The sequence below is a fragment of the Musca vetustissima genome, unplaced genomic scaffold, assembly GCF_032173495.1.
Source record: "Musca vetustissima isolate MV318-11 ecotype Yass unplaced genomic scaffold, APGP_CSIRO_Mvet_v1 utg638, whole genome shotgun sequence".
NCBI lineage: Eukaryota > Metazoa > Arthropoda > Insecta > Diptera > Muscidae > Musca > Musca vetustissima.
Genome location: NW_026876660.1, coordinates 66,767 through 79,873, shown reverse-complemented (window position 1 = coordinate 79,873; position 13,107 = coordinate 66,767). Strand labels below are relative to the sequence as shown.

General features: G+C 33.9%; 2 protein-coding genes and 1 non-coding gene across 3 annotated transcripts; 2 read left to right on the top strand and 1 right to left on the bottom strand.

The window, feature by feature from the left end:
• Positions 1-313: 313 nt before the first annotated feature.
• Positions 314-385, top strand: Trnap-cgg (transfer RNA proline (anticodon CGG)). The gene has a single exon. It is a non-coding gene; the product is annotated as a tRNA-Pro (tRNA).
• A 527-nt stretch (positions 386-912) lies between these two features.
• On the bottom strand, positions 913-5,248 carry LOC133321218 (ubiquitin carboxyl-terminal hydrolase nonstop). Its single transcript, XM_061530307.1, has 5 exons — positions 4,671-5,248; positions 4,206-4,607; positions 2,599-2,709; positions 1,729-2,519; positions 913-989 (listed from the first exon to the last, which is right to left on the bottom strand). Exons 1-5 carry the CDS (start codon positions 4,788-4,790, stop codon positions 947-949), a joined length of 1,467 nt encoding a protein of 488 aa, XP_061386291.1. The 5' UTR covers positions 4,791-5,248; the 3' UTR covers positions 913-946.
• Positions 5,249-10,340: 5,092 nt separating this feature from the next.
• LOC133321217 (protein aurora borealis) lies at positions 10,341-12,441 on the top strand. The gene is made up of 2 exons (XM_061530306.1): positions 10,341-10,663; positions 10,731-12,441. The coding sequence occupies exons 1-2, from the start codon at positions 10,341-10,343 to the stop codon at positions 12,439-12,441; spliced, it is 2,034 nt and encodes a 677-aa protein (XP_061386290.1).
• Positions 12,442-13,107: the final 666 nt, after the last annotated feature.

Below are 13,107 nucleotides of genomic sequence, written 5' to 3'. Positions count from 1 at the left end.
TATATAAATTAACGTATTTTAATAAATCTCCTTCAAATATGAAAATTCTCTAAAATTTCTTAATTATATTTTTCACGCAAACCTATTTACCTAACCAACCTAATAAATATCCGTTTTTCAACGTCAGCATAATTTAGCTACGCCCCAATGTAGGCAACACTGTTTATGTCACAACAACCACCACCATGGCACACAACCACCAAAATTTATACATTTTATTCAACATCACCACATGCCAGTATTTTTCTTAACGCAAATTCACCACTACCACACCGTGTTGCACTTAATACCAATTAGCGCCTTATATATGTGTGGCTCGTTGGTCTAGGGGTATGATTCTCGCTTCGGGTGTGAGAGGTCCCGGGTTCAAATCCCGGACGAGCCCAAGTTGAAATAAATTTTTTTCTCAATTTTTTATCGTTTGCATAGCTAAAGAGAGAGCGTGAATTTGTGCGGCGAAAAATAAAATCAAAACAAATAAAAAATGAAAATTAAATATACACAACACCGCATGGGTGTGTGTCTGTGAGAAGTCTATTTTTTATAAATGATTACTTTTTTGTGTGTGGTGGGTGAGTGAGTGAATTTGTTTTTTGTTTATTATTTTATAAACTATAATTTTAGGGTTCTTTGTTTATTATTTTCTTCTTTACCATCATAAGTTTCGTTTTCTTTTCATACGTTTCTAGGTTTGATGAAATAAAAATTCATAATAATTATATTTTTTAATTTATGTTTTGTTTCTTTCTTTGTTTGTTTGCATAATTATTATTATTATTAGATACATTTGTTGTTGTTGTATTTTTTGTAAGGTTGGTTCTAGGATTTCGTATGTTTTTTGTTTTGTTTGTAATTTTTTTATTATTAATTTAAATTTAAATCTTAAAAGTTGTGTTCGTTTTGTTATTCAATTTGTGTTTTTTTGTTTTTATTATTCCAGTTTAACTTATTCGTATTCCAATATATTTTTATGATAGAATAATAAATATCTGAAAAGAAAAAATAGAGGAGAAAAGTATTACAAAAAAATATTCAGTATTTAAAATAAGAAGTTTAAAATTTATTTTAAAGTTCTGAACAAATAAATGCTAACGTAGGCCAGTAAATTGTTCATATTTTGAGTGAGTAGAACCAGAGCACATGAGGCTGTGAAAAGGAACCCTTGTTAAAACCAAACTGAAGACCTTTTTGGTAAAAATTTTGTTTAGGACATTGAAATTACCGACGCGGATGAACAAAGTCCTCAAAATAATATATGTATAAAATTGTACCGATATTGATAATTTTCGGTAGGAAGATTTGACATTCAATGTGAACCCAAAATGTAAAATTAAAGCGAATTCGATTGAAAAAACGTGCCCAGAATACCAAATAATGGTTGATGTCGTTATTGGGGTCAAGACTTGGGACAATATAAATAATTTTTTGTACGGAGATTTTAATGCAAAGCGGATCCAAAATTCAAATCCGGTATCTAAGATTTTCTTTCTGTCCTCTGGAATTGCCACATTACTCGGACGGTGGATCCAAAGACATGTTCTTCGAAACGATTGTCAATAATAAAACCATCGAAAACCAATAACTGAACCAGAAGCGTGAATTGCTAGATATATATTTTTTGAAGGACTATAAGATCCTGAAACATTGTATTTTTAAATAAAATATATTCAGAAAGATTTTCGGATATATATGCCTGAATTTTCAAACAAAACTTTTTTTCACACTTACCCCTCACTATCCAAAACCTGTTTCAGTGTTGCCGTCGTTATAATATGATCATCACATTTCACCCAGGTATCCTTGTGGTGTCGTACATAGGCCGTATAATGACCGGCATCAATTGTGCCCACATGGTTGACCACAGCATATAGCGAATAACGAAAATCACCATATGCATTATTTTTCTCCGACATAAACGGTGTCATATCGAATTCGACGGGAAATGAGATAAATGTGGAAATTTTCTTATCGATCAGCGATGAATGTTCGAAACGTTTCAAATGAAAGCTGGCCACACTCGGCAATGTACGCAGGCTAAATTGTTTTGTTGACTCTTGATACGATTTACATGTTGAACATTTAATTTTTGCCGATGAACCTAAATGTTCGGCACGTGTATAACGTTCGAGACAATCGATTAAGGATTTGGGTGTTGCACCACCATGAGCTTCACCCAAATCCAATGATATATCCCAAAATGGATCAATTGTGGTGGAGACACCTTTACACGATTGACAGACAACATCACTTTGTAGCATACCGGTAAATATTTGATCTATAATACAATTACATTGTGTGGGGCAATTTGTATGGGTTGTCGCCTGTGAAGAACTTGATTTATTGGCACTTTCTGTTTCAGCTTTGGCTTTAATACAATGACGATGCAGCACATCCAAAGTGGCAATGAAAAATTCATGGGCATCTTGTTGTTCATAGCCGGCCAAATGTTTGGCATGATTCCATATTAAATGCAATAGACGATGTAATGAGAGTGGGGTACGGGAACCGGAATAGAATTCCTAAGGAAAGAAGAACGTGTAAAAAGAGGCTTGTTATTAAATTTGTAATTTATTGGTATGTGGAGAAATAGAAAATTACCTGGAATAATCGAGAAACTTCACAAACTAAACATTTCATAGAGGATTTTGCACTGCATTCATGACGATCCGACAGAAAGTAATCACATAGTAATGGGGTGTGTATTAAAGCCTAAAGAAAATTAACAAAAAAAAATATATTACAATTAAAATAACTATATTATTCTAATTAAAAAAAATCAATGAATAAATTGAATTATTAAAAAAATGACTACAAATTATATACAAATGTATTTCATAAATAAATGTTATCAAGATATTTTTTAAGGGCTTACTGAATTTTTTAAAGGTTATCTGATCCCTATTATATATATATATATATATATATATATGTCAATTTTTAAACTCTTTTTTTTTATTTATAATCTCATATTTTTTTCAACGACTTTCTGACTTATTAGATTTGGATTTTTTAAATATACTTTTCAAGCACTGTCCGACCTTTAAGCGTCGATTTTTTTAATACATTTTTTCGAGGACTATCTGACCTCTAAGCGTGGATTTTTTAAATACAATTTTTTCAAGAACTCTGAGCGTGGATTTTTTAAATACAATTTTTTCAAGGACTATCTGATCTCTAAGCGTGGATTTTTTAAATAGCATTTTTTCAAGGACTATCTGATCTTTAAGCGTGGATTTTTAAATAGCATTTTTTCAAGGACTATCTGAACTCTAAGCATGAATTTTTTAAATAGAATTTTTTTCAAGGACTATCTCTATGCGTGGATTTTTAAATACAATTTTTCAAGGATTATCTGATCTCTAAGCGTGGATTTTTTAAAAATAATTTTTTCAAGGACTATCTGATCTCTAAGCGTGGATTTTTTAAATAGAATTTTTTTCAAGGACTGTCTGATCTCTTAGCGTGGATTTTTAAATACATTTTATTCAAAGACTATCTGATCTCTAAGCGTGGATTTTTTAAATACATTTTATTCAAAGACTATCTGATCTCTAAGCGTGGATTTTTTAAAATATTTTTTTCCAATGCTATCTCACGTCTAAGCGTGCACTTTTAAATAATTTTTTCGAGAACTTTCTACCCTCTAATCGTGAAGTTTTTAAATGCAAATTTTCAAACCTCTAGTCTTGAATTTTCTAAATATCGTTTTTTCTTTGAGGATTATCTAAACTTTTATCATAGATTTTTACAATTTTTTTTTTTTTCGTGGACTACCTAACCTCTGATTTTGGATTTTTAAATACATTTTTTCGAGGACTATCTAATCTCTAATCTTAGATTTTTAAATATATTTTTTTTTTTGGAGGACTGCCTAACCTCTGATCTTGGATTAAAAGAACAATTGAGGACTATGAAACCTCTGTTCTTGGACTTTTTAAATATGTTTTCTATGACTATTTGATCAAGCCCTATTACTTTATAACGTATGGTATTTTTCATTATATTTTTAAGGCCTGTCAAAAAAACCGCTTCATGGACAGATAGTCCCTAAAAAAATTTATAATAAACCCCGTTTATTAATCAGATAGCCCCCCTTAGAAAATGTTTTTAAGAAATCTTCGGTTATAGCTCAAAAAGACGTTGAAAAAAATATAGCTCTAAAAGACCTTGAAAATATAAACATTTACTCTGAAAATCACCCTTACCTGCACAATACAATTCATAAAACAGGTGGAACCTAAATTAATGAGACCCCTCAGGCCCAGTGTTTCATTCGCTCTGACATTGCGACGTCTTGGATTGGCTAACATTAGATTTGTCTCCTTCGGCGTTGGAATCCACGGTGTCCAGGCTAGACTCTTTTGTAAATCTTTAGCCTCTAGTTTACGATTGACGGCGGCGATTTCTCGAGACCTTGCGTCATAGATAAAATCTCGACAAGAATTACAATACAATGTGCCGTGTGACAATTCCAAGGCTATGGAATGTTTTTTGGCACGTAAATGGGTGGTGATGTGCGTACCACGGCAACCAAAATAGATGCAATGGAGACAGGCAAACAGCTGGATACCATAACTGCCGCACTCAAAACAGCAACAAGTTAAGGCCTGAAACAATAAAAAACCATATTATCTCGGTTAGGTTTTGAAATATCCCGACATAATTCCTACCTTCTTTTCTCGAGCATCCCTGTTAATACAGGCCGAAAAGTAAGCATCTATAATACGATACGTGTCCAAAGAATTTTCCTTAACATAAGCCTGAAAATGTTTACAGCCATTTTCGGACATATTCGAGCGATTGCCGCTTGCAGCTGTTGTAGAAGTGGAGGCCAATAAAAAATCACCCGATACCGAGCCAGCTTTAAGAAGTTCGTTAAAATTCCCAACACCGGTGCCACTGTCCGTACCCTTTAGCCTTTGTGTCAGTAACAAAAGCAAAGGTGTGGTCTCGTCGCTATCATTCAAATCACCCCTTGTATTACGTTTCTGGCCACAACTACCACTGCGAGCCCTGGTCAAAGGTCCACCAAATGATTCTTCCTCGTCCTGCTGCTGCTCGCCCTGTAAAATTTCCAATTTTGTTACCTTGGCTGGGCAACAATTTTCTGTTCCTCCACTGGCACTGCCACCACCACCTGATTTCCGAAAGGATTTGCCGCCGCTGTTGCTGCTGCTGCCACTATCACATTTGTCATAAATGCCGGTAGTAGATAACTTGCTGTCGCCTTTATCGTTATAACCACCACCACCACTGCCGCTAGCGCTACCACCACCACTACCAGAACTTACTGTCTTGTTACGGGCCAATTTTTCACTTTTTCTCGCTTTACGCTGAATTTTGCAGCTGTTTACGATGGATATTCTTTTTCTCTTTCCGTTGTTCTTTTTTGCCGTGATTTGTGTGTGCGGTGTTGCTCTCGGTGGTGCTGTTGCCGTAGTTGTTGTTGTTGCTACTACTGCTGCTGCAGCTGAGAAAACTTGTCGTCGTCGTCTTCGTTGTCGCCGGCAGGAATACCTATTGCTGTTTTAGTCTTGCTAACCAAACGCTGTCTCACTGAAACCTTTAGAATATTTGAAACGTAGTTTAATTTATTTATTCAAACATTGATGTTTGTTTTTATTCGATTTAGATTGGCTAAGAAACCTTATATTGCAAATTTCTCGTTCGCTTAACTCTTAATTCGTTTGCAGTAGAACAACTTTATTACACATACACGCACACACACAATTCATATACGCAAAAACACTTTGTTTTCTTTGGTGATGGTACTACTACCTAATCGATTGTGGTACAATGTGCATGTTATCGGTTATCGTTCAGTGGGAATATTAAGGGGTATGGTAACATGATGAATTTAATTCACAAAATCGTATATGGAAGTAATTAAAAATAAAAAGGTCAATGAATGCGGAAAGTTGTAGAATTATAAGAATACGAAAACACACGGCACAATTATTTAGGGTAGGTCATAGCACCTTATAAATTACACTTTTTTCATATTTTTACTACGATAACATTTTTTTCCTTTATAATATCGAACAGGTCTTGAAGAATATAATTTAAAAGAATATTGTAAAATCAATTGGTCTGTTCCCGTAATGCAAGAATCTACTACTTTTTATCGAAGAAAATAATAAAATTGAGTAGCTTCTTGCAGTACCGGAACAGATCAATCGGTAAAAGAAATTTATGATTTGTAGATGAATTAATATCTAAATCATATTCCCAACTCGATTTTGAAAAGAAAATCTGACATTACATTAATATTTTTGCGTTTCTAGTAAAATAATAATAATAAATAGTTGTTTTTTTATAAAAACAACAAACTGGGATTCAGCCTGACTATTTTGCAAAAACAAAATTCTAGTAAAATGTTAAAAATATGTCAAATGAAAAGAACGAGTTGTTGTATTTGTATTTGTATTTGCAAGAATTTACTAGAGTTTACTATTTTCTTCGATATCATAAAGGACCTGTGTTAGTGCTATAACACACAACTACATATTTGGTCTGTTCCTATACTGCAAGAATCTACTATTTTTTACTACGATAATAGTACGTTTACATTTAACCGGATTTCGTTAACCCAGTGGGTTTCAATTGCCAATTCCTTTGCACATATGTCAAATAAATCCTCATAAAGCAGTTTAACCCGGTAAAAAGTTCTAATGTATATGCCGTTTAACTCGTGTTTCATTTTATAGGTTTTATGTATCATCAACTTACCTCATCTCTGGTTACAATACAGAACATAAGGTGATCATACGCTCTCTATTTTAGAGGACAATCATCAATTTTATCTGTCTGTCGTCTATAAAATTTATGTCCTCTATTTGTCATCTATTTTTATAATCGCCATCTATATTTTTAAAACTTTGTTCAATTTGTATTTTTGTAAATTAAAACAAGTTAATAAATACATTTTTTAAAATATTTGAAAATATTTTCGGTATTTTCAGAACTTTTAGACAAGTTTTCTATCCGAATTATCATGGTACAATTATAAAAGGTAACAGCAAATCCCAGCTGATTTGATTCCAACGTTATACTAGTGTCAATATGAATTTGACAAATTATGTTTTTAAAAATCACCCAACAGGAAAATTGGGAACGCATACAATTTAAAATTGTTCTTTATTAAATGTGCTCCTGTATTCAATTTACTCAATTGCCTGCTGGGAAAGTTTGAGGAAGCAAATCTTTCTTCAAGGAATAACTCGCTATTCCCAGCATTTTCATATGTGTTACACATATATATGGCAATGGCTCAATTATAGGAAAGATGTGGAATAGATAGAAATATAAATTTGATAGATTTTCATTCATGTTTTTCAATTTTTATTTTGAGGATTCGAAAATATTTCATTTTCAAAAAAATAATAATTTGATGATAATTTGTTTGTTTATTTACATTTTTCTGTCAAATGAGTTGACACTAGTAGAACTTACAAAAACAAATTTCCATGTGGTTGTTGTATCGTTTTTTGTACCTTCTGTTACCTTCTATTATTATACCATGCCGAATTATCTGCTATTTTGAGTTCTAATTGGGTAACAAATTTCCCTTAATAACTAGTAATTATTAAACGTTGATATTTTTTTAGGGTTTCTGGACACATTTTGAAACCGAATTGGCGGTAATTATATATTTTGTGTTCTATGTTTCTAGGTGTCCTCAATATAAAGAAATAAATCTTTTAATTTTGTTCTTAATTTTACGTTAATTTGCCTTCAAAAATGGTTGCAATTTATTATTCCCTGTGGCCTATGGGTTGCAAAATATCCTTGGAAAACATAGTCGACATAGGTATACTTCCTTAGGCTACGTTTAGACTACTAAATCCCCTCGATCTCAAATGTGAATTCCATTGCGAAGGATTACATTGGTCTATATTGTGTTACAAAAAACTTACCTCCGATTTATCATCTGTATTTCATTCGAATATTGAAATTATATATTTTTGCGGAAAACACATTTCCATTCGATTTTGCTTTTAAAATTCCGAAAAATTCTAAAAAGTCTCAACAAAATGACAAAACAATTGCTCTGTTTTGTTTTGTCTTCATATTCGATTTGATAACCTTTGCTTTACCAGTAACTACTGAATTGGAATGATATACCTAGACAACTTTTTCAATCGACAAATAAATCCAACAGTCAATTGTGTGTCCCTTTTTGGGGTATAAAGTAACTAGATCACCAAGCAACTATTTAATTAACTATATATCAGCAGACAATTGATATTTTTTGAACAACTGGGTATTTATTAATGCTTTAAGTTCACTTCTTTAAAACCAGCTGTTATTAGTTTACATATACATACACATTTTATTGGTTTCATAATTTCTGTTTAGCTCAGAGGGGCTCCGCCGTTAAGAGCCGGTACGCCGAATGCGTCGAGCAGTGGACCGTAGGGGAGGGGTGAAACAAGTGCGCCGTGAAAGTAAAGAAGAAGGTAAAACACAGAGGTTTCTTAATAACAATTCTATGGTTTATTGCATGGTATAATAATAGAAGGTAACAGCAAGTGTTGTTGTGCAAAAAACGATACAACAACCACATGGAAATTTGTTGTTGTAAGTTCTACTAGTGTCAACAAATTATCATCAAATTATTTTTATTTTGAAAATTAAATATTTTCGAATCCTCAAAATAAAAATTGAAAAACATGAATGAAAATCTTTCAAATTTATATTTCTATCGCGTCCACATCTTTCCTTTAATTGTGCCATTGCCACATATATGTATAACACATATGAAAATGCTGGGAATAGCGAGTTATTCCTTGAAGAAAGATTTGCTTCCTGAAACTTTCCCAGCAGGCAGATTGAGTAAATTGAATACGGGAGCACATTTAATAAAGAACAATTTCAAATTGTATGCGTTCCCAATTTTCCTGTTGGGTGATTTTTAAAAACATAATTTGTCAAATTCATATTGACACTAGTATTACGTTGGAATCAAATCAGCTGGGATTTGCTGTTACCTTTTATAATTGTACCATGGGTTTATTGATAGGTTGAGTAGATGGTAACGAAATTACCTTTCTAAACACAACGATAGGTGCTCGCAAAGACCTGCGTAGTGTCTGTCTGACTGACAGTTTGATACTCCTTGATGCTAGAAGGAGGCGGCAAAAGCAAACGACAATTAATTACTCTTTAAATTGTCAACGGCGCTAAACCAAGGTTGCAATATACCGTAGCGCGTACATTTCAACGAATAATTAAGGACCAAACCAGGGGTCAATAAAAATTAGTATTTTTATACAAATCTAAATTAAACAATTTCGGTGTAAATTTTTTCATTGTTCTAGTCCGAAACCGAAAATTTAATATATTATCATTTTCGAACCGCAACACCGCTAGGGATTACTCTCCAAATTGTTTTAAATTTTAGTAATAATTTAATAATTGAAAATTATCAGCAGCTGTGACGCAACTATTTTGAATTTTGAAAATTTTTGGAAGCTCAAAGCGTATCCATTTTTGGTACGTTTAGAAGGAGTGATGTATTTTTTGTTGCAAAAGCAGGGTTGTATTTTGAATTATGTCGATTCCCAACAAATCGAAATATTCCGTGAATTTAATTTTGTATGACAAAATCTGCCCGATTTAATAATTAAAACGAGATATTGCTCATTATCACAATAAATGCTATAGTCTAAACGCGTCTTAATGCTGTCATTATATAAACAATAAATTTAAAATAAAATTGAGAACTGTCAAAGTAGACTGAATCGGTTTGGTGAAATCCCTTTTCTATCTTCCGACAAATTACAATAATATCAAAAGCATAAAATTCATGTAATTATTTATTAATAAATTTTCTCGCATTATTTATTTTGAAAAACTTTGACGCCGTTAACGCTTTACCAATCGCCCAACGCTTAATTCTGTCATTGAACAAAGCGAAGTACTAAACGCATAAACTTCTAGCCTCACTTCGAAAAAGGCATTTACAAACAATACCACACCTTTCCTTTGAAAAACTTTGACGCCGTTAACGCTTTACCAATCGCCCAACGCTTAATGCTGTTATTGAATTTAAACGCCTTCTACAGAAATTCTCCAACCCAGTGGCAACACTTTTCGTCACAAAAACAGGGACATTTTCTATTTTGTCCCAAAAACCTTTGAATAAACAACAAATTTTCAAACTGAAGGGCGCAAATTGTTTGTTGTTGGCCCAATACAACCGTCTACATTTCGAACGACCGACCGAACGAACTCGAAATTCTAACATCCTGCCATCCAAACATCTGCTTCCTAGCTTGTGGCTAAAAATAAATCACAACCCAAACTAAGGAAAAACTTAGTGAAATTCAAAGGCGATAATGGAAGGCAGCGATCATGAGACGCCACAAAAATTTAAAAGTGGCCACCGGTTTATGGTGCATTATCAAGCATCGGATGATGGCAACAAAGTGACGCCTAAAAATAAACAATTTAGGAAGTCAATAAATCCTAGGACACCGCAGGGTCTGAGCTATTCCCTGGGCAATTGCAATACAATGATGTCGTCGAATAGCAGTAATGGTGGTATGCATTCCATATCGATGGCTGTGATACAGACGCCGCCGGCAAAACGACATCAGAAGATTAAGAATCCCTTTGAAGCGGCGTGGGCAGAGAGGTTGCATATGCCATTAATAGCAAGGTGAGTTGGATACTGTTGTGTAGAGATTTCTGGAGGGAATTTATTGTAATTTTGTTTGTGATTACAGTCCGTCGCTATTCCAACGCCCCGACACACCGCAAATGAGTTCCACTCAGTGTGAATGGACCATAGAAGAGGTTTCAAGTTTAATGCCGGCAAATGTAGAACCCCATGAAGCTCAATTCAACGATTCGCCTGACCCCGAATTGGAAGCTAAAGCTCAAATGGCAATAAGTTCCTATTTTAAAGATAATCAAATTGTGCCAAGTCCAGTGGATTGTCCGCTGAGAAGTCAACGTATTGTGTTGCATGATTTTAGTGGCACCACACCCATATCGAAACCGGGACGTAGAATACGTGATTGTGCATCGCAGACGGAATTGACATTGCCGCCCATTTTGCCACCAGCTTTGGAAGAAGCACTGAAGCCATATTTCCAGCCCCATTTGGCGGGAGCCAATATTGAATTGAAAAAGTCACGTTATGCCCAACGTTCGGCCAGCTCTAGTATAGATGCCAAGGATACATCGCTGAGGCGCAAGCTCTTCGATATTCATAATGTTCTTATATGGGAAAATGAACAGCAATTATTGGCAAAGGGGGCTAACAACAGTTCGGCCTCAGCAAGTGGCAGCGGTAGTGCTGCGGGTGGTGGTCAATCAAATTCAAGTCCTCACTCACTGCAGTCGCTACAACATACAGCCATTGTGGGTAAATTATCTGACTCCTTGGACAAGAGCTCATTTGGCTCACTTTCACCTATCTCGGCCTCAGATGATCTCTCGCCATCGTTGGCAGACAAAGGCAGTGCCACGAAACGTAAATCACGTTTCAATAATCTACGTGCCGAAATTGAGGAACTCGAACAACTATCGCCCATACACCCGCCCGTTAGAAGGAAACCAATTGAGAAATTATATCGTTCGCAGAACAAGGAGAATAATCTCAGTCATGATATGACCAACAACACGAGTCAAGAAACAGACAATGGAAAATTTACTCCAGAAAGATCTTCATCCCCGCTGGCCTCAATGATAACCAATAACATTGGAGAATTTTCATCGGATAGCTTCAATATAAAGGTTAGTCGTTTAAGGGTTAACTCTTCAAAATGTTCCAACAAATCGAATAAAGAACGGCTGACAACAAAAGTGGCGGGAGCTAAAAATTCCAGCAATATTTTACAAGAAGTGGACGTCTTTATGAATCACGAAGAAACCCTAGAAGAGTTACTCGAGTACACGGGCATTGATGTGGAGGATATGCAAATTTCTCAGGTGTCTGGCCATAGCTCCACATGTAGTTCATCACAATCAGATACCCCGCGAGGCAAAAGGCGTTCGGCAAGTCGTAAAAATTTGTCACAATCATTTTCGGCAAATTGGCTAAACGATGACGATGGTGATGAAAATGAACAACCCAACAAAGAGGATAAGAAATTGAATCGCATTTGCCAAGACTTGAAGAAAAAGAATTTCAATCCTGCCGCATTAATACCAACAAGTTCCTCATCATTTGGTGGTGTCATCCATCATACACCGGTTAATAGTTCACCGAAAAAATCATTGACATTCTATCGTACGGATAGTGGTTTTAATGAGCTATCACAAAATTCATCAGAATCACAAGATGGTCCAACATTGTCACAACCACATCAACAACACAACAACGATCATATGAAACAAAATCTATCGACTACGACGCCGGGCGAACAAATGATGGTACATTGCTGTTCAACACCCTCAACAAAACAGGATAAGTTTGATTTTATGATTTAATAGAACAAAAAATATTTGATCTAATACTACAAATTATTTAAGTTTAGTTAATTTTTTCAATATCACAAAATAATTATATATTATATATTTTTTATTAAGTTTAGTAAATTTAATTTTTCATTTTCATATCACAAAATAATTATATATTTTTTATATATTTTTTTAAATGAAAGACTGCTAAATAATTGAGGAGGAATTTTTATGGTCTACAAAGAGTAAAATTTTCAATTAACTAATCCCAGTTATATAGTTTAGTAGAAATTTATTTTTATAATATTTTACCATTTTCAGATGTATTTCAATAATTTATTAATTATATTTTTTATATTGGAAATTTTTAATGGTTAAACATTTTTCTTTCCCGAATTTTTAAATATTATTTAAAATATAGTTTTCGATAGCTGGGAAACTTCGACCTCCAGTTTTGACTTTCACCTTCCTAATAAAAAAGGTTTAATAATGGTTCGATAGTTCAATATTCGTAATTCATTAAAAATAATTTGTAATTAAAAAGAATAAGATTAGGGACTAATCGTAATAAACTTGTATTTTTTTAATACTGTAGGTTTTGAAAAGTGGGTGTCTATAGAGTGATTAAGAGTTTCATCTACGGACAGGTTAGAATACGTGATTGTACATCTCAGACGGAATTGACATTGCCGCCCA

Bases quoted from the DNA above. Each gene is read 5' to 3' on its own strand.
- LOC133321217 (XM_061530306.1), top strand. From the start codon at position 10,341: ATGGAAGGCAGCGATCATGAGACGCCACAAAAATTTAAAAGTGGCCAC. The intron at 10,664-10,730 runs GTGAGTTGGATA...TTGTGATTACAG, and splicing joins CATATGCCATTAATAGCAAG to TCCGTCGCTATTCCAACGCC.
- LOC133321218 (XM_061530307.1), bottom strand. From the start codon at position 4,790: ATGTCCGAAAATGGCTGTAAACATTTTCAGGCTTATGTTAAGGAAAAT. The intron at 4,608-4,670 runs GTAGGAATTATG...TTATTGTTTCAG, and splicing joins GGGATGCTCGAGAAAAGAAG to GCCTTAACTTGTTGCTGTTT. The intron at 2,710-4,205 runs GTAAGGGTGATT...AATTTTCTTTAG, and splicing joins TTATGAATTGTATTGTGCAG to GCTTTAATACACACCCCATT.